Here is a 19,588-nt window from a genome sequence, read left to right as displayed (position 1 = left end):
ACCACTGGCAAAATTTAGCAGTCTTTGCAAACTTCAAAAAGCAAATGTCCTCGATCTTGGTTCCACTTGCCTCTTACCCGTGACTTCAGTGGAAATTTCAGATTCAGGATCTGACACAGACTGATTCATGTCCTACACAGTTCTTACAAGTTCATAGAAATTTCTGTTCAATTAGAACCAAGTATTTGAGTTGATGATTGTAATTTTTATACAATGTTGTAATTTGTTTTTCAACAATTTTTTGATTAATGTTTTGTTTCCTTTACAATATTATACTTTAATGTATAATATTGTAAAGGAAACAAAACAGGAAACAAAACATCAATCAAAAAATTGCTCTCTTTTTTTATTCAGGTTACTTAAATTTATTTTAGGCTACCAAAAACTGAAGAGTTCCTGCCCGAAGGGCTACCAGGGATTTTGAAATTTTGCGAGCCCTGAGATATATTTATTTATTTTTATTACTTTTTTGTTTCAGCAACATTAAATTTAAAAACTGTACTTTTGAGTTAAAATATATATTTATAATTTTAATAAATGACAAATTAAAAAGGCATGAACATTTTTTTTTGTATCGAAAGAATATCGAACTGTGACACCAAAGTATCGAACCAAACCGTGAATTTTGTGTATCGTTGCACCCCTAATATATATGTATATTTCTGAATTTGGCTGTTTCTACCCTCGATACAAAAAGACCTAAAAATATGAAATCCACAGCTGTCTATGAAATTCATGACCATAAAGCGCACACACCTGGAGCTGAGCGCGATGTCTATGAATAAATGTGGACAGTATGATGATGTCAGCCTAAAGTATGGAAGCTTTAATGGTCCAAAAGCCCTAAATCATAAAGAGCTGACATGTTGACAGGATACTTCCTGCTGTCTGTAAACACAAATAAAAGAGATGAACAGAGTCTGGTGAACACTCTCATCCCTCCACCAGTTTAGCTTATTTGTAGTTTGCATGTGAAGACGAGCCCTGGATGCTCCCCACAAGAAAATCATCAGTGTTCGTTTGGTGCCATTTACCTCGAAAGCAATGCTGTTTACAATGATTCAAAAACATTACCATACAGATTTACATCAGAAAAAGAACATTTAAATAATGTATTCCATAATTTAACAAACGTGAAGGAACAAGGTGCAGTCATTCAAACTACATCAGAATCTTTTCTCATAGTCCAAAGATTTCTGGCGTGATGTAGTCTTTCAGTGCTCAAATGTGCAAAAAGATCAAGAGAAATAAAATCTGTTCAACAGGAACCACAAATCAAGCTGTCAAGCTTTCAGTACCAGAACCTACAGAGGAAGTACAAGTTTGAATTTCACGTAAACCTTTGACTATGAGGTAAAGCTCTGTGCCCTGGGAGCTGCACCTCTGCAGGGGTTTTGGGGGCTGTTCAAAGAGACAGGACCTTAAAGTGAAAGTCTGGTATAAAAATCTCCAATGCTGTAGCGTCTCGTGATTTGAGACTAACTTGAGTCCCTGAACTGGACCTCCCGACTGCGTTTGTGCCGTTGATGCCATTTTTAATGACACCATCTGACCAATAAAATGGCTGTTGTGTGTATCTGCAGTGTGAGGAGTCATGCTGCAGATGAGCAGGACACGTTAAACTTTAACTGGAGACTGAACTGTTTGGCTGCAGCTAACGTTACAGTTTTCATTGCTTCAAAGTTTATAAATGCATAAATGTGGAGCTTTGTAGAAGTGAAATTAGTCTCTGAGTATTCAGCACATAGTGACACAACAAAGTTTACAGTACAGATTATGAATATTTCTTTGTATATTAAAGTTCCTGTAAATATTTGATGATCTGGCGCTACACTGATAAACTGGTAAAAACGGGCGATTATTATCGTGCAGCTGAACAAAAACAATCTCAGAAAGGTATTTCTGCCAGTGAAACACATTTAACAGATGCATCACATGTTGGGCATGTTTATGCCTGAGCTGCCAGCACATTCGTATTCAGAACATGATTAACAACAAACCCAAATGGGTTTATTTGGAGGACAGAAACTACAAAGGACTTAACCTGATGAATAAACAGTAACAAATCAATTGCCTTGAAAACACTAAATGTAATAAATCTTTTATGTAGGCAACACAAACTGACATTACTAATTGTATTTTCTTTTAACCTTTGATTAACGTGTCTGTTCCACTGTTTATTCATTTGTTACCAACAAATTCATTCATCCTTCTCATTGGTTTGTTTACCTACTTGTTTTCCAATTAACTAGTTTTGCTGATTTATATAATTTCCATGTAATTTTTGTATCTTTAAGTCTCCATTATATTCCTAAATTCTTTATGAGCTTTAATAGTAAATTATCTACACTAATATTTAAAGAGATAAACAGGAACGTAAATATACTGAAGTAGTAACTTTATTGTGTAGATGATTAAAGGCTCGTATTTCTTATATTTGGTGGATGTGCTGGCACACTTTTTGTTTGTTTGTTTATTAGACTTTATTGAGCCTTTTTCTATGTCACATGTATGTTTCATTAAAGCAAATGTCTCACTGTGTACAACAAATATGTCAGCTGTTTATTGGTTGATGCTATCCAGCATCTGCTGGGCTTCAAGTGTGCAAATTAAAATTCCGCTTTTTTTGCAGAATGCAGAGTTTGAGTTCTTTTTTGTAAACTGCAACACATGAACAGGTAAAGACTTTGTGTCATTATTGCTTCTCGTGTCTTTGTTTAACATTAAACTCCCTGATTTTTGAGAAAAATCCACAGATTACAAAAATCCTGTGAGGTTAAAAAGAGCTGGAAGGACGTTTACAGGAATCTCTGCTACAGTGAAAGCAGAGAGCAACAACTTTGAAGATTAGCAATGACATTAGTAAATACATGAATGTTTTATCGGAGTGAAAGTCTGGGGAAACTTCCAGCAGACTCCCCTCTGTGCTCGTAGTGTGCTTCAGTGACTAATTCAAAAAGTTTCTTGATGTACAAACGCTGACATCTTATCTTGAAAAGGTTTTCTTCAAAAAAACAAAACAAAAATGTTCAACAGATAAACAGAAAATCTTTTTGCCTTCAGGAGGACGGAGAAAGAAGATAAACATGCAGCACCATTGGAGGAAGAGAAGGGGAAAGGGTCCCCGTCAAACATCTGCCACACACACACACACTTCCTGTTTAGTGCACTGTGGAGGATTAAGCCATTAACCCTCCCAGAAACAATCCTGCTCTGTGTGGTCACGTGCACCGTCCGCAGATTAAAACATGGAGACAGAATTTGAAGCAGGCTTCTGTTTGCGTGCTGAAGAAACGCTGCTACTTCCATCGAGAAGTCACTGCTGAACACTCAAACTCCTCGTTCAGGTGTCTCTGAATCTTCCTTGTCCTCTGGTGATGTCGGCGAGATGAGCGTGTCCATTTCTTCTGCCGCGCCGCTCGGTGCAGGTATACCAGCGGCCGCTGCTGCCGATGCCATCTTCTCATAGGTCCTCCTACGCTGCCGCCGCAGCGTCTGGCTCTGGAGCTCCTTCACCTCCTGCAGGACCTCCTGCGCCTCCTTCCACGAGGACACAGCCTCTTCCAGGAGCCGCTCAGCCTCGGCACGCCTCTGCTCCACCTCCGAGTTATCCTCAGACAGCTGGGTGGCTGGTGGAGGTGGGGAGGGGTGGTGGCTGTCAAGGGTTGTTGGTTGTGAGGACTCGAAGGATCTGGACAGGGTCGGGGAGTTCTGGCTCTGAAGAGGAGACTCCTCATTGCTCCCTAGATGAGGAGAGTCGGTCTCACTGCCTTGTGGCGAACCATATCCTTTAACCTGAGAGAAGTCAGATCGTCCGACGCTCAGAGGCGAGTCGGATGGCTTCTGTATTGGAGAGCTGCCTTGCTTGTTGGGAGAGGCAGCGGATGGTCCTTTGAGTTTTGGAGATCGAGCTGCATCGGTGCTCTTTGACCGAGGAGAGCCACTCAGCCTGGGAGAGTCGCTGACTTTAGCAGCGGCTGCATGGGATCCTCTGGAGTGAGGTGAGTCAGTTCCTTTGGACCGATTCTTCTTGGCTTTGGACCGAGGAGATTCTCTTCCTCTGAGGCGAGGAGAGTCGCTGCTCCGGCTCCTCGGAGATCCCGATGACCTGCTAAAGATGGCGACAAAAATCTGATTTTAAGTTCAACAATCAGTATTAAATTAATCTTTCCAACCATTTGAGAACTTTGTGTTTTCTTCTTTACAAACTGCAGTACCACAAACACAAATATGTTTGGTACTGCATCAAACATACTGTAACGGACAGATCATGGGAAAAGTCTTTTTGGAATTTGATTTTGGGATATGCAGTCTACATTTTATATATCTGCTTTGCAAATCAAAACACAAATATTGATGTGAACTAATCAATAATGTCAATTATTAATTAAGGTGCTAAAACTGACCTGGAGTGAGGTGACTCTGAGCCCCTGAGGTGATGGAGTCGAGGAGAGTTGATGCCCTTCAGATAAGGTGAACTGCCCTCTCGTTCTCGCTCTGCTTTGGTCTTCTGCAGCTCCTGTCAGAAACAACATTACCCATATAAGATGGCAGCACGTGCTGATGTATAGGGGCACAGTGCTCCCAGCTACTGTGTACCCTTTTTGTGTTGTTTATTTCTCTTTTTCTTCCTGCAATGCACTGATTACTTTCAGCTGTCGGGAACTAATCGACATCGGCGTCAGCCTGAACCTTTACATTGGATTGGACTGACATTATTCCACCTGAGTTTCAAGACCATCAGGGCTCCGTGGGTTATTGTTGGGAGCGCCAAGCGTTGCAGACAGCGCAAGGAGAGGAAACAAAAGTGGAGAAGCAGAGCTGGCTATCAGGTCCAGCTGTGAAAACAACACTACAAACCCCGCTTCTGTCCATCTTCAACACCAACGCCAGATCCCTTGCAAACGAAACAGCTACAATCAGAGATTTACTACAACCGTGTCGTCTACAGATTGTAACTGAGTGCTGACACCATCCAAAAATCCTTAATGCCTCAGTGGAGTTATCGGGCCAGAGCCTACACCATCGGGACCACAACAAAGACTCCTGTAAGGGAAAGGGCGGAGAGACTACTGGTGCTGTAACAGTAGAGTTATATACAGTCAGTGCTCACGGGACTTGGAGCTCATGTCCAATCAGTTCAGGCCCTTCTACCTTGCAAGCTAATGGTAGTCATAGTTACCATTGTTTACAGCTGCCCCCCGCAATGCTGACGTTAGCTCGCCACTCAACCACCTCCAACAACACCTAAACAGCAAAGAGAGCACCCGGAGGGCATCCATATTGTTGCTGGGGACTTTAATAAGGCACGAAATCTGAAGGCCCGGCTCTGATCAGAACTCAGCCTTCAGGCTGAGGGACAGTTCTCTTTACAGCGCTACCAGAGGACAGACATCAAACAGGACAAGGAGGCCTACAGGAGAAGCGTAGAGGGCTTCCTCACTGATAACAACCCCTGCCAGGTGTGAAGAGGTAACCAAGCTCTCACCAACTACAAAGACCAGCAGAGCCTGTTGGCAGCAGACGACACCACCGTGGTTGGGCTCATCTTTGATGGAGATGAAACAGGGTACAGGGCGGAGGAAGAGAATTTGTCCTGCTAGTGCTTGCAAAATAACCATAAGCTAACTTGATGTATGCTCAATCATCCAGGTAAGGAAATCCCAAAGAGTTCATTCTGTTTGTGGCGTAGCGTGGTTTGTAGCTCAGCCACAGAGGAAGGGTGGTGTCAGGGAGGCTGACGCACACACCTGACCTCATCATGTAATCATGCCTCCCCTTTTAAGGACAATCCTGGGGCTGGATGACAGAGCGGTATGTAATAATAATAATAATGGGATAAGCTATTTTGAACGAGTTTTGAGTTGGGACTTAAAGAGAGAAAAGGAAGAGATATTTCTTAAATCAGGAGGAAGGGAATCCAGAGTCGTGGAGCAGCTGAAAGCCCTGCTCCCCATGGTGGCAAGACGGGGAGGGGACAGAGAGAGAAAGAGAAGAAGAAGATCTGAGACACCGAGATGGGATGGTGATCTGAACCAGGTCAGAGAGATATGTGGTGTTGGTGGGCAGGGTGTTATGTGTCCAGGCCCTCCAACACCCTCCCTTGGTCTGAGAGGGACATACAGTGTACGGATAAGGTACCAAGGCCAGCCTTAGTGGACACAGGCTGCAGACCGTGGTTCGATCCGGGGCATTGCTGGAGGCTGAGTGTGTGGAGGTTAAGTGTGTATGTATGAGGACATACATAATATCCCATAGTGCCACTGCAAATTAAATGCAAGGTCAGTGAATAGAATAATCCTTTAATCCTTTAATTGTCCCACAAGGGGAAATTTGGTTGTAACAGCAGCCAGAAAGACACACATACAAACAGTACACAGGACACAGAAACACACAATGTCTTCTTACATATTTACATCAAGGACAATGGTTACTATAAACAGTGTGCTGTACAGTTATTAAATTAAATTAAATTAACTACAGATAAGAGGCAAACCAGGTTGTAGTGCGAATTGGTTGATTAAATGATTGCAGTTACAGCGCAGATGTAAACATCTATGATCGTTGGGAGCAGTTTTGATTGTACAATAAAGGCTGCAGTTATCCTGTGCACCCCTTAATTCTGGGGACAGATTGGCCAGGCTTTAATAACCTATTGGGGCAGTGTGTTGGGATGTGTTCATGACCTTTAGCAGAATGTAGCATCTGCGATGCATTCAGCGGTGACACGGGGTCGTCCAACGCTGACGGCCCCGCCAGCTCCAGTTATTCACTCAACTGGAGCAGTCTTGTGATGACAGGTATGTCAGGCATTTGTGGTGCCTGATTGCAAGGGTAGCGAAGTTTATTGTTTACATGGCTTATCCTGCACATCCACAAACGTCCACTACCGGCAGCAAATCCAATCGGCTGTGACAAAGTGAACTAATGTCAGTGCTATAGTTCAGGTTTTGTTGTGGTCTGATTAATAGAACTTCCACCTGGTGGACCTAAAAGTGTCAATCCAAAGCACAAGTATTGTCATTTATCTTATAAAAAATAATTGCCACCTAAGCCAGTTGACATCATGAAAATGATCAGTAAACGAATCTATACATTTATGAATGAAGCAGTCAAACCTGCAGTCTCATCTCCTCCAGCAATTCCTGAGCTCGCTGCATCCTCTGGGCAATAAGGCTCTGGATCTGACCCAAAGGCTGGGCCGAGGCCTCGACTCCCGCTTCCACTTCAGCTGGACATCGCCCAACAGCAGAGCAGAACTCTGAGCGAATCATTACTGGTCTAGAGAAAAGGAAGAGGGTTAGGGTGACAGAAGAGTGGAGAAGGTGATGTTTCAAAATTTCAAGACATAAAGGTCAAAGACACTGAAATGGGTTTCACTGGTTCAGTCAGACTTGAGCAGTAGTGAGTCCAGCAGGCCAGACACTGACTTTAACCATGGACTCTACTTCTCCTGAGTATCCTGAATACCTGACAGCCTGATACTCTGCAGAAGAAAGCCTGAACTCTGCGTCTGTTTACTCCCTAACTTTGTTTATTACCAGGTCATACCTGGATGAGAGGACTTCATCCATGGAGGCACAGCGACTCCGGCCCTGCATACTGAACCTCTTCCCTGGCTGTGGCGTTCGATACTGAGCCTGGAGAACCTGAAAGGTAACATTCTATTCAGGTAGGTGTCGCGATTTAGTGCTCATTTTAGCAAAGATATTCAATAAAAACTTGAAGCCACATGCTTCCAGAAGTAAAAAAAGGTTAATGTGGATCTGAAGGGCCCACCTCTATTTGTGGAGACTTGTGGACCTTGGAGGCCTCCAGATGCTTTCCCCAGGACCGCTCACTGCCCCTGGGCAGACTGCTAGTCTTCACTTTGGGCTCCTTGGATGTCATCCGCAGCTTTGATACGTCTGTTCCAGCTCGCTGACGACCTACTCCAATCTGTCCACAAGACCCGCCCCCCTGCAGGTCGACCCGAAAGCTGTTATTCCAGTCGCCATCGTAGTCGTGTGAAAAAACATCCTCTTCGGCCACCAGGTCGAGTGTCAGCATGCCATGGGAAGAGGTGGATGCCTGCAGTGAGAACATGACTTTAATAGCAATAACATTATCTTAACATTCAGACCACAAGACAGATGGAAAAAAGGCTCCCAGTACCACGGCCATGAGATGTCCTTTGGTCGGCAGCCGGCGACCATAAGGGATCTTTGCTCGATCTCTGGTGGGATGAACCAGCGTGCTGTCCTCCTCAATGGTCACCTGTACGCAGACAAACTGAGTTAACACCCTGTTAAAAAAGGTGGCCGAGGTGTTATTAAAACATTTGAATCCATGAAAAAAGCAGCCCGCACCTCATCCAAAACTCTGTTCTTCGCTTTGATGATGGCGATGCTGAGGGCGTTTACCCATGATTCTTTCTCCTCAGGGCTCACAGCCAGAAACACGAGGTTTGGAGCCTGCAAAAAGAATATTCTTACCAATCTGATGTCATATGAAATACATAGTTTACCCCTGAAATGGTGCAAGAACTTAAATGTCAGTTTTTGAGTCTTGCAGCTGATGAAACATCCATATTTTATTGGGTTTTTTACTTTTTATTTGAGTTTTCTTTAAGGCACATTAGCTTCACCAGATAGCTCCCACCATACGTTGGAACTTGCCATGTTGTAGCAAGTAAATGATACATTTACAGAAAGCCATTAGAGAAGCACACATACTCTGAGAAGTACTTACATTCTTTTAAGTTTTAAGGTTATGTGTTGTTCTATGAGTTTCAGCTGCTCCCTTTAGGGCACAGGTGTCCAACTCCAGGCCTCGAGAGCCGGTGTCCTGCAGGTTTTAGATGTGTCCTTGATCCATCACAGCTGATTAAAATAGCTAAATGACCTTCTCAACATGTCTTGAAGTTCTCCACAAGCCTGGTAATAAACTACCCGGTAATCATTTGATTCAGGGGTGAGATCTAAAACCTGCTGGACACCGGCACTCGAGGCCTGGAGCTGGACACCCCATGCTTTAGTGGGCGCCACGATGGATGATCTACCTTATGCTGGGCAGACACTGTGCGATTTTTTTCAGTCGCGCGATTCAGCTCCTGCTCAAACTGTACGATTGACTCGCAGGGGTTAGAAGTTCATAGGTCACGATGCAGGTCTCACACTATACGGCCCGATGCTCTGATGCGACCCGAGTGCTCACACTGTGCGTCCATAAAATGAAGGTTATAACAGAAATTCGGTCGCTCGCTCTTCCTCTCTGTCTTTCACTCACACAGACACACCACCACCATCAACTTTGCTAAATTGCTAATGAAAAACATTGATCAGGCAGCTGTGATTGAGCAGCGATGTAAATCCAACTATTTTCACGGTTGTTGTGGTCGTGATAATTTTGTGAGGCTACATGGAAAAGGCTCGGATGAGCTTGCCACAGTTCTACAAGTTGTACCTCCATCGCTTGTGTCCAGATCACACGCTGCACAGCCGTGCTGCGCCGTCTTTTTCACTGCCATTTGTGTTTGCATGTGCGCAGTGTGAGAAACTGCGGTGACACCCTCACGACGGTCGCGAGGATTTCAAACCGGTTTGAAATCCTCGCGACCAAGCGACTGATGATCGGGAGCTGGTCGTGAGGTGTTAATCGCTTCTCGTTACCCCACGCATACTACACAATGCACGACGCACAATGAAGGCCAAAATCGGGCCGATCGCCAAAACGGTCGCACGACTCAAAACTCGGCTCAAAATGGGCCAAAAATTGCACAGTGTAAGCCCAGCATTAGTCTCCTCCTATCCCAGCATCCTCCTCTGTCACACCATCCTCTGCATGTCCTCCTTCACTACATCCATGAATCTTCTTTAAGGCCTTGCTCTTTTGCTCCTGCCTGGCAGCTTCGTCTTCATCATCCTTAGCCAAATACATCTACTCTACCTCCAGTTGTAGGATCTCTAAATGAACTCAAACATCAATTTTTTCACATCTAGAAATTTTATAGAGTGTTTGTTGCGGCCCAACACAAATTTACACACAAAGTTTATTTAACCCTCTGAGGTAATGACCCTGATCCTGACTCTATACAATCAGAATGTAGATTCTTGTTTTATTAAATTAAAGCTGAAGGTCAAATCGTAGAAGTAGAAAGAGCAGAGCGTGACAAACTGCAGTAGTTTCTGGGATTATTCCGCTCTGACTCATCCTCTGGCAGTCTAATTGGATTCTGCAGATTAAACCTGTTCAGAATAGGAACAAAAAGCATGCAGCTCAGCCAATCGCAGAACACAGATGGGGCAGGACATCTCAAATCTTATCCACCAATCCTGAGGCACATGTAGGAGGAACTCCACCATCGAGGTCAAGCAGGACAGCATAATCTCCGAACACCAAGACACGAAAAGATGGGCGCGGACAGAGGTTTCACTTTTGGATCAGATGCTCCATGAAACCAGAAACTTGAGGCGCGAGACAAAAACACTGACACACATATTCTGTAATTCTGTTAGTTACACTCAAGACGACAGGTAAACAGCCGGACAGGTGGACTCACGGTGTTTCCCGGCTGCTTGCAGCGCAGCACCGTGAAGCGGCTGTGGTTCTTCTTGCTGCGGCTCTTGGCCTTCCTCAGCTCCTCGGAGCGCTCGTAATCAGCCAGGTCGAACACTTCCTGAGCCTTACGTTCATCTTTCACCTGAAACACAAAAACACACCTGCATCAGCATGGTTTACAAATAACAGCGATCAGTTCTGCAGGTTCATGATGGAAGAACATAAGTGTACAGGACAGCTTACAGCAGGGGTGTCCAACTCCAGGCCTCGAGGGCCGTGTCCCCTGGGTCAGCACACCTGAACCACATGATAAGTTCATTGCCAGGCCTCTGGAGAACTTCAAGACATGTTGAGGAGGTCATTTAGCCATTTAAATCAGCTGTGTTGGATCAAGGACACATGTAAAACCTGCAGGACACCGGCCCTCGAGGCCTGGAGTTGGACACCCCTGGTTTAGAGGAAGCATGCAAGTTAAAATAATCTGAGATTAGAGATGAATGAATTCTGTGTGTCTCTAATAACGCTCTGCATACACGCTAGCACAGATGCAGTGACAAAGGAGTGTGTGTGTGTGTCACACTGCTTGTTAACAGCTGGCTGAACACACTGAGCAGCTGCTGTCTGAGATCTGTGAACACACCTGAGATTAAAGGGCCATCTGACCGTTTTACCTCCTCCAGTTTATCCGGGGGAACACCAAGGGGTTCCCCGGCCAGCCGAGAGATATAATCTCTCCAGCGTGTCCTGGGTCTGCCCCGGGGCCTCCTGGTGGGACATGCCCGGAAAACCTCGCCCAGGAGGCATCCTGGTCAGATGCCCGAACTACCTCAGCTGGCTCTTTTCGATGTGGAGGAGCAGCGGCTCTACTCTGAGCCTCTCCCGAATGGCCGAACTTCTCACCCGATCTCTAAGGGAGAGACCAGCCACCCTTTGGAGGAAGCTCATTTCCACCGCTTGTATCCGCGATCTTGTTCTTTTGGTCACTACCCACAGCTCGTGGCCATAGGTGAGGACAGGGACGTAGATCGACCGGTAAATCGAGAGCTTTGGTCTTACACTCAGCTCTCTCTTCACCACAACAGACCGGTACAGCGTCCGCATCACTGCAGCCGCTGCACCAATCCGTCTGTTGATCTCCCGCTCCCTTCTCCCGTCACTCGTGAACAAGACCCCGTCATACTTAAACTCCACCACTTGGGGCAGGAACTCATGCTGAAATCACTATCAGACTAAAAGCATAGATTGAAAGATTAATTCCAACACCGTTTCTGAACGGTCCACAAGAATCAGTGTAAACAAAATAATGTGTGTCCAAAAACAGAAATGTCCTCACAAACCAAAACACTCCCAACAATGACAGTTAAACAGTAAAAATGGTTGTCACAGAGCAGAAACACACACACAGCGAGTCCTCCCTCAGGCATGTACGTTAAAAAGTTCTGGGTTAGCGTACTGCTGAAGAACAGGAACAAGATGAAATATGACGAGTAATGATGGAACAAGTCACAAGCACACACACTCTCTCTCTGGGTTAACGTGAGTCATTACTCTGCTGCTCACAGCAGAATAAATCTCGTACTTATCTGTATGTTACTGAATGTTTGTTTCATCCCCCATCACACACTGCTACTCTCTTTTTATTCATTACACAATACTACGCCACGTTTTTTATCACCTGCACTGATAGTTATGTTATTTTATTTTACCTGATATATTCATATTGTTACTTTGAGTTATTTTGATATTATATTTGCACTATCCTACTGTATCCTACAATTCTTATTGTACATCTTTATTCCTCTGTTCCTCTCTTTCTCTTGCTGCACTGAGCATGGCTCTGACAAAAGAATTTCCAACGGGATAAACAAAGTTCTTCTTATCTTATCACTGAATTCAAAACAATCCATATAAAACTTGCATTAAAAAAGGTTTTGAGATTTGATCAATAGACATAATCTTTTCATGCTTGTGTTAAAGTAAAATTGACGTTAATAATAATAATACATTTTATTTATAGGCGCCTTTCAGACCCTCAAGGTCACCTTACAATAACCCAAGAACAATAGCAGCAATAAAATATAATAAACATGGCAAAATAAAATTTAGACATACGGTTAAAAAAATGTCTGTGAAGGTTCTCAGTCATCCAGGTCATCGTAGTCTAAGGAGCTTGGAAAGAAAAGCGTCTGGACTTCTTTAAGTTGCTTGAAGACGTTTCACCTCTCATCCGAGAAGCTTCTTCAGTTCTAAGGTCACATGGTGGGGAGTCCCACATTTAAACCCAGTGGGAGTATCCCCCCACAGAAGGACAAAAGGACCCCTGATGATCCTCTACCTAATCACATGAGCCGAGGTGTGAAAACGGGTGTGGGTCCCAATCAGCCAGGGTTTCGGGTGAGCTCATTGTGAAACCTGGCCCCACCTTATCATGCGAATTCCTGAGGTCAGATGGCCCAGGATGTGAGTGGGCGTTAAGGCGTCTGGGAAGGATCTCAAAACTGGATTATAGATGGCAGAGAGTTGGTGTCGTAAACCCCCGCCTCTGTTCAAAGATGGTCGCTCACAGTGGACATAGATGCTTCTTTCACTCCTCTTTCAAACCATCTGTCCTCTGTCCAACATGTGAACATCCTCGAAAGAGTGACCTTTATCCTTAAGATGCAGATGGACTGCTGAGTCTTGTCCTGTGGAGGTGGCTCTTCTGTGTTGTGCCATGCGCTTGTGAAGTGGCTGTTTGGTCTCTCCAATGTAGAGGTCTGAGCATTCCTCGCTGCACTGTACAGCATACACCACATTGTTAAGTTTGTGTTTTGGAGTTTTGTCTTTCGGGTGAACCAGTTTGTCTCTGAGTGTGTTGCTGGGTCTGAAATACACTGGGATGTCATGCTTGGAGAAAACTCTCCTGAGTTTTTCTGATACACCGGCTACATAGGGGATGACAATGTTGTTGCGTCTGTCCTTCTTATCCTCCCTCGCTGGTGTCTGGTCTTCTTTTCTCTGCCTCTTTGCTGACTTTAAGAACGCCCATTTAGGATAGCCGCACGTTTTGAGTGCTTCCTTTACATGTGTGTGTTCCTTCTTTTTCCCTTCAGGCTTAGAGGGAACATGTTCTGCCCGGTGGTGTAGGGTCCTGATTACTCCAAGTTTGTGCTCCAGAGGGTGATGGGAGTCAAAGAGGAGGTACTGGTCCGTGTGTGTGGGCTTCCGGTAAACTTCAGTGTTGAGGTTGCCAACAGAAGCAGGCAAATCAGGATGAAAGTCTTAGCCACCCTCTCCAGTGCCAAAGTCCCTCCGTCTAACCTCACAATACAAGAAAAGAAGGCCGTCGCTTCCCTGAGCAAAGACCACAACATCACTATATTACCAGCTGATAAGGGAAGATGCACCGTGATCCTAAACACTACAGATTACCACACAAAGATCACTACTCTCCTCAGTGACAACAATACCAACGAAGCCTTAAAGCAAGACCCACAAGCAGCTACAAAAAGAAAGTTATAGCTTGGCTTCAAAACCTTGAAAAGGACAAAATCATTGACCGCCTTATATATCACAGCTCCTTGGAAGACAGGACCAACTTCACCCCCCGATCAGATTTGCACATTGTTCGACCTCTGCCTTACCACTACATATTTCAAATATAATGAGGGTTTCTACGGACAAAAACATGGCTGTGCCATGGGCTCCCCCGTGTCACCTATTGTAGCCAACCTTTACATGGAGGAAGTGGAAAGGAAGGCTCTTGGCTCTTTTAAAGGGAGAGTACCCAGCCACTGGTACAGGTATGTAGACGACACTCTTTGGATGAGAGCTGAAACTTCTTCAATCAACTTAAAGAAGTCCAGACGCTTTTCTTTCCAAGCTCCTAAGGTTAAAAAAAACCCCACAAGCACAAAAGTATTAAGGCTGACCAAGGTAAAAATGGACTAAGACAGATCAGGTGTATGCAATTCTGAATAGATGGTTTTGAGACGTGATTTAAAAGTGGTGAGAGAGTTTGTGGTACGGAGATCTGGTGGAAGTGCATCCGAACTAAAGGCTCTGAGTCCCATAGTAGTCAGGCGAGCAGGTGGAACAGACAGAAGGGAAGCAGGAAGAAGAGCGGAGTGTACGAGGGGGTGAGTATGTATGGAGAAGATCGGATAAATATGGACTCTTAACCTGAGGGCAGGGTGTGACATCAGAGTTATCAATGGATAATGAAAGGTTGGGACTTTAGTCAGTTTTGATCTGGTGCCTATTAAAATGAATTCTGTTTTATTGCCATTAAGTTTAAGAAAGTTGTGAGTAAACCAGACCTTGATTGTTATGCTTCCTGAAAATATTACCTAGGCGTAGGAGATAGATGATAAAAAGTAAAGGACCCAGGACAGAGCCTTGGGATACACCAGAATTAACTGGAGTAGATCCTGATCTTTGAGTGAGTAATTGAATAAACTGTGAGCGGCCAGAGAGATACGAGGTAAACCAGGAGAGTACTGTACCATTGATGCCAATAGATACTAATCTGTGAAGAAAGATGCAGTGGGAGATAGTGTCAAAAGCTGCTGTAAGGTCAAGGAGAATGAGTCCAGAGTCAGCTGCAAGCAGAAGATCATTGGTGATTTTTACTAGGGCTGTTTCTGTACTGTGACATGAACAGAAGCCAGACTGAAACTGTTCGTACAAGTTATTTCCACTGAGATGTCTATAAACCTGTGCAGCCACCATCTTTTCCAGAATTTTTACTAAGAAAGGGAGCGAATGTCATCTCTGACTTCTTTTCGGATTCATGTAATACTGTGAAATGAAATGTTAACTGTAGTCTTGGTGTAGCTGCGTTCTTTAAAAACTGACTTGTTTGATAGATGCAGTTAATAATACAAGCAAAAATATAAAAAATGTTTTCTGAGAGACTTTGATGGGGATAAAGGCGACAGCCTGATGAAAACATCACAAATCCATGAATCAGCTGATTTTTTGTACTTTTAAGAAACGTGAGTGCACCTTTGACGTTTCCTCATTCCTTCATAACACCTGTTTATAACTCACCGTGTTGCATTCTTTGCATTCTTCTGTGGCTCACGTGCATCAAAGTTTGCATTATTGGGGGCGTGACCTCTGTGACTGACAGGTGGATGGTGACACAGAAGGCTGTAGCTGTTAGCTGTCTGCTAGCCTTCACCTGAACTGGACCCTGGATCGTGTTTGTGTTGTTGGAGCCTTTTGGAGCGTTTTGATGACATTACATGACCAATAATATGACTGCTGCAAGGTTACTGTACATAAGAAGGTGGAGCTCTGGTTTTACTGAGTGAATGGATTTTGAGTGGCAGGTTTGTGTGTGATCCTGATGACCTCAGGCATCTTTTCCCTTTACTGTATTTCTTTTTGTTTCTATCTGTGAAATAGAGAAGCTCAAAGCCAGCTGCGAGGCATTTCCTGTGTCCTGATGTGTCCACGAGCTGACAGACATCGTCGTCCTCCTCTTCCTGAGAGTTAAACTCAGAGTTTTGGCAAGAACAAAGTCTGACTCAGCGTCCACGATCTTTGCTGTGCTCTTGCGTAATAGACGCTTACATAAGGCCAGTGCGAACACTTCTTAGTCCAAACACACCTGCTGCAGCCACATTTACACCTGCCTCCACACTGCGTTCAGGGAATATACGGACATATACCACAGAGAAAATAAGGGATGTCCATCTTTTACCTGTTATTTGGTTGTTGGGGGCAGCACTTTAGACAGAGACTTCCAGACCTTCCTCTCCCAGTCTCCTTGAGGCATTCCCAGGACAGCTGAGGGCCATACAGAAATATCTGCAGCGTGTCTGTGATCTGCCCCATAACACCTGACCTGGGAGGTGTCCTCCACTGGCTCCTTTCTATGTGGAGGAGCAGCAGTGGTACAGTGAGTCAGTCTTAAATGACTGAGCTCTTCACCTGATCTCTACAGGAGAGCCGAGCTACTCTCAGAGAAAGCGGCTCACTTCTACTGCTTGAACCCTAAACAGCTTTTGAGGGAGTTCTGGCGAAACATCAGAGATGATGATACCCTCAGGAAGCCCCTGAAACCCCTCCCAGCTGGAAATGACCCTTGCCAGCTGTGTGTAGCCGGCAGGATTAAAAACAGCACTCGCTGCCATGAAACCACTCTGTGGGATAAGGTCTTGTTTGTTCACAAACATCATGTCTGTCTCTTCTTCACTCAGGACATATTTCTGAAATCAGAACATGACATCAGAGGTCACATGATCACTCTGTGTGACTTGCCGTTGTTTAGAAATGACTCAGCGTCATCAGAGCTGAAAATAAACAGAGCGGGACTGCCGAGATCCTCTCACTTGATGAAAATCCAAGGTCCGGCCTCAAACGCGTTAACCCACAAACATTTACATCTTCCTTTGGATTAATCCCCATTTCCTCTGTTTCACATGACATTTCTTTGTCTTTTTACTGCATTGTTTATTTGTTTATTAATAAGGAACCCCATTAGCTTCCACAACAGTGGTTGCTAGTCTTCCTGGGGCCCAAACCATCAAATACCACCAAATAAAATGTTACACAATGAGTTGGATGCAAATTGTCCACATAATTTGGCTCTTACATCCACAATAAGGTTTTACAATTCTGAAAATGACTTTTAAATAAGAAACACTCTGCTTTAGGACCATCTCACAGCTTCTGCCTGTTTCTCCTTGCAAACATCTGTAAATGATGCATCTACAATCTCTGTTTAACTGTTGAGCTCTTTTTATCTGAACAACACACCACAGAGAAAATATCAAACTAGATCAGAGATGTGAGCTACGGATTAGCTGCACCCGGTAAACCTGTCGTCTGGCACAGCCTACCCACAGTCCTCCCTGGCCTGTCCAGCAGACTGGAACCAGCAGCCCATAGGGGGTCTGTCCAGTTTCTCTGATTGGTGTTCTCACCTCCTTGTCTGAGATGTAGAGATGGTCTCCTCTCAGCACCATGTACCGACTCCTCCACAGCTCCCTGAAAATCCCTCGACCGCAGAACTTCCGGATCCAGCCCACCTTCTCCGGCTGCTGGACGGGCAGCGGACCGGAGTCCTGAACACCCTACAACACAACGATAACAGGAGGATTCAGAGAAACACAAAGACCAACGGAGACCGATGAAGATACAATGCAAGAGGAACAAAAGAATCTAAGAAAGATGGGAAGACCCACAGAGGCAAGGCAATAAGCAAATGAGAGTAGGACAGAAAACATTTGACCCACAAAGAATAAAGACAACAGAGAGGATCGAGCTCAAAGACACAAACAGGCAAACGGCCTGAGAGAGACTAAACCAGGCATTAAACTACCCAGAGAGATATAAACATGACATATAAAACAAGTAATATTTGAAGACACAAAATTATGTCAGAAAAACAGGAAATGACCTCGGTGGGAAACAAAAACAGTAAACAATGTAGAGGTGACGCGAAACGGCCGAGAGACAAAAAAGAAATCTGAGGTAAAGAAAAAATGGGAGCACTGCAGCTTTCTAAAACTGTATACCAAACAGGTCATTAGAGGCAGAATGAACCTGATCTACACACAGTTTTCATCAGACGTTTAAACTGGGAAGAATCTCAAACACGTGTGTGAAACAATCACATAAAATTATACTGACAGATTCCTAATACTGGCAAATAAGAGAAATGCACACAGGTAGGAATTACGATAAAAACAAGGCAAAGATGTAAACATGTAATGATTGTCTTCATAAATAGAAATGAAATGAAAACAAAATAACGAGAAGAAAAATAACTACATAAATAAAAGAAAGAGCCATGGCTATGGCGGCATCGTGACGTCATCGATGGTGTTGAAACCGCAGATTTTCTTTGTGAACAAAAAAAGGAGAAACTTCCTGAACGAAGCTGCAGCTCCGAGCAGGGTGGAGGCATCACTGCACCACCCTCACCTCACATCACCTGTCTCAGCTCAGTTTGTGTCAGAGATGTGTTTAAATAATGGTTAAACAAAAATGAAGCTTCAATAAAGCACAAAGCAGCGTCACGTGACGCAAACAAACGGACAGAAAACACCAGCGATCGGAGTCAACGATCAGCGATCACACTGATCGATCCTGAGCTCTCTCTCTCTCACTGACCCGCCTGCTTTGGTTGCTTTTCTTCATCTTCCTCCTCCTCTCCGGGGCTTGCAGCACAGTCACACCGACAGGGAGGAGGTTTGGCCCGGCGGCTGCTGCCCAGCCCGCTGCTGGTCCCGATGGTTCCGGTGTCGGCGGGTTGGCTCGGTTCTCCCGGTTCTTCTTCGTCTTTTTTAGCTCCGCGTCTGTTGTCTGAACCGAGACTGCATCCTCCCTTGCGCGCGCGCGCGTTTGGAGTCAGATGTTCTTTCTCGCTCGTTCTGTGCACCCGCTGTCCCACGCGGACGCGCACCGGAGCCTACTCGAGGTATAAGGAGCCCGAGGGCACCACCTGGCGACAGAGGAGCGCTACAGCAGCGCTTTGATGAAGAATAAAATGTCAGACATGCTTTAACCTAATCATATACAATATGATTATCATTAATTATTTCAAATACAAATAATTAAGAACAAAGAATAAAACGTGACCTGATCAGTCTGGACTTCAACTTCAGAGCTTCATCTCTCACTCTTCTTCCTCCTCAAACATTGACCCTCGTTTTCTTCTTCTGTTTCTTCAAGCCTTTCTCAGTATCATTCTTTTCTTTACAGTATGAAGCACTCTGACTGTAATTTGGTCACATATTGATAAAACTAAACTGAGGCGAGGGTTTTCTTTTTCTTTCTTCGTGTTCATGATTTCTCTGTCCTTCCTTCTCTTTTACATGGTCTCTGCTTTCTTTTCACACCTTTTACTCATCCGTTTCATTCATTTCCTATCTCCTTTTCTGCCTTTTATTTTTTCCTCCTTTCCTTTCTTGTAATTTTAACCTGATAAATCTGAATCCTGACTCTGACTTTGCCCTAAAAAGATCAGGCTTAAATATTTTAAGACAAAAATATCCCAATACACACACACACACACACACACACACACACACACACACACACACACACACACACA

General features: G+C 44.5%; 1 protein-coding gene across 1 annotated transcript; it reads right to left on the bottom strand.

Annotated features, from left to right (window-relative positions):
- Window positions 1–1,019: 1,019 nt before the first annotated feature.
- LOC101471170 (pleckstrin homology domain-containing family O member 1) lies at window positions 1,020–19,553 on the bottom strand. The gene is made up of 10 exons (XM_004572222.5): window positions 18,646–19,553; window positions 17,454–17,603; window positions 10,541–10,681; window positions 8,349–8,453; window positions 8,155–8,256; window positions 7,780–8,070; window positions 7,552–7,649; window positions 7,119–7,281; window positions 4,407–4,519; window positions 1,020–4,111 (listed from the first exon to the last, which is right to left on the bottom strand). Exons 1-10 carry the CDS (start codon window positions 18,670–18,672, stop codon window positions 3,331–3,333), a joined length of 1,971 nt encoding a protein of 656 aa, XP_004572279.1. The 5' UTR covers window positions 18,673–19,553; the 3' UTR covers window positions 1,020–3,330.
- Between the last annotated feature and the right edge of the window lie 35 nt (window positions 19,554–19,588).

This window comes from Maylandia zebra, linkage group LG22, assembly GCF_041146795.1.
Source record: "Maylandia zebra isolate NMK-2024a linkage group LG22, Mzebra_GT3a, whole genome shotgun sequence".
NCBI classification, from domain to species: Eukaryota; Metazoa; Chordata; class Actinopteri; order Cichliformes; family Cichlidae; genus Maylandia; species Maylandia zebra.
Note: the sequence above shows the minus strand (reverse complement) of the source record. Positions and strands in the feature narration are given on the sequence as shown.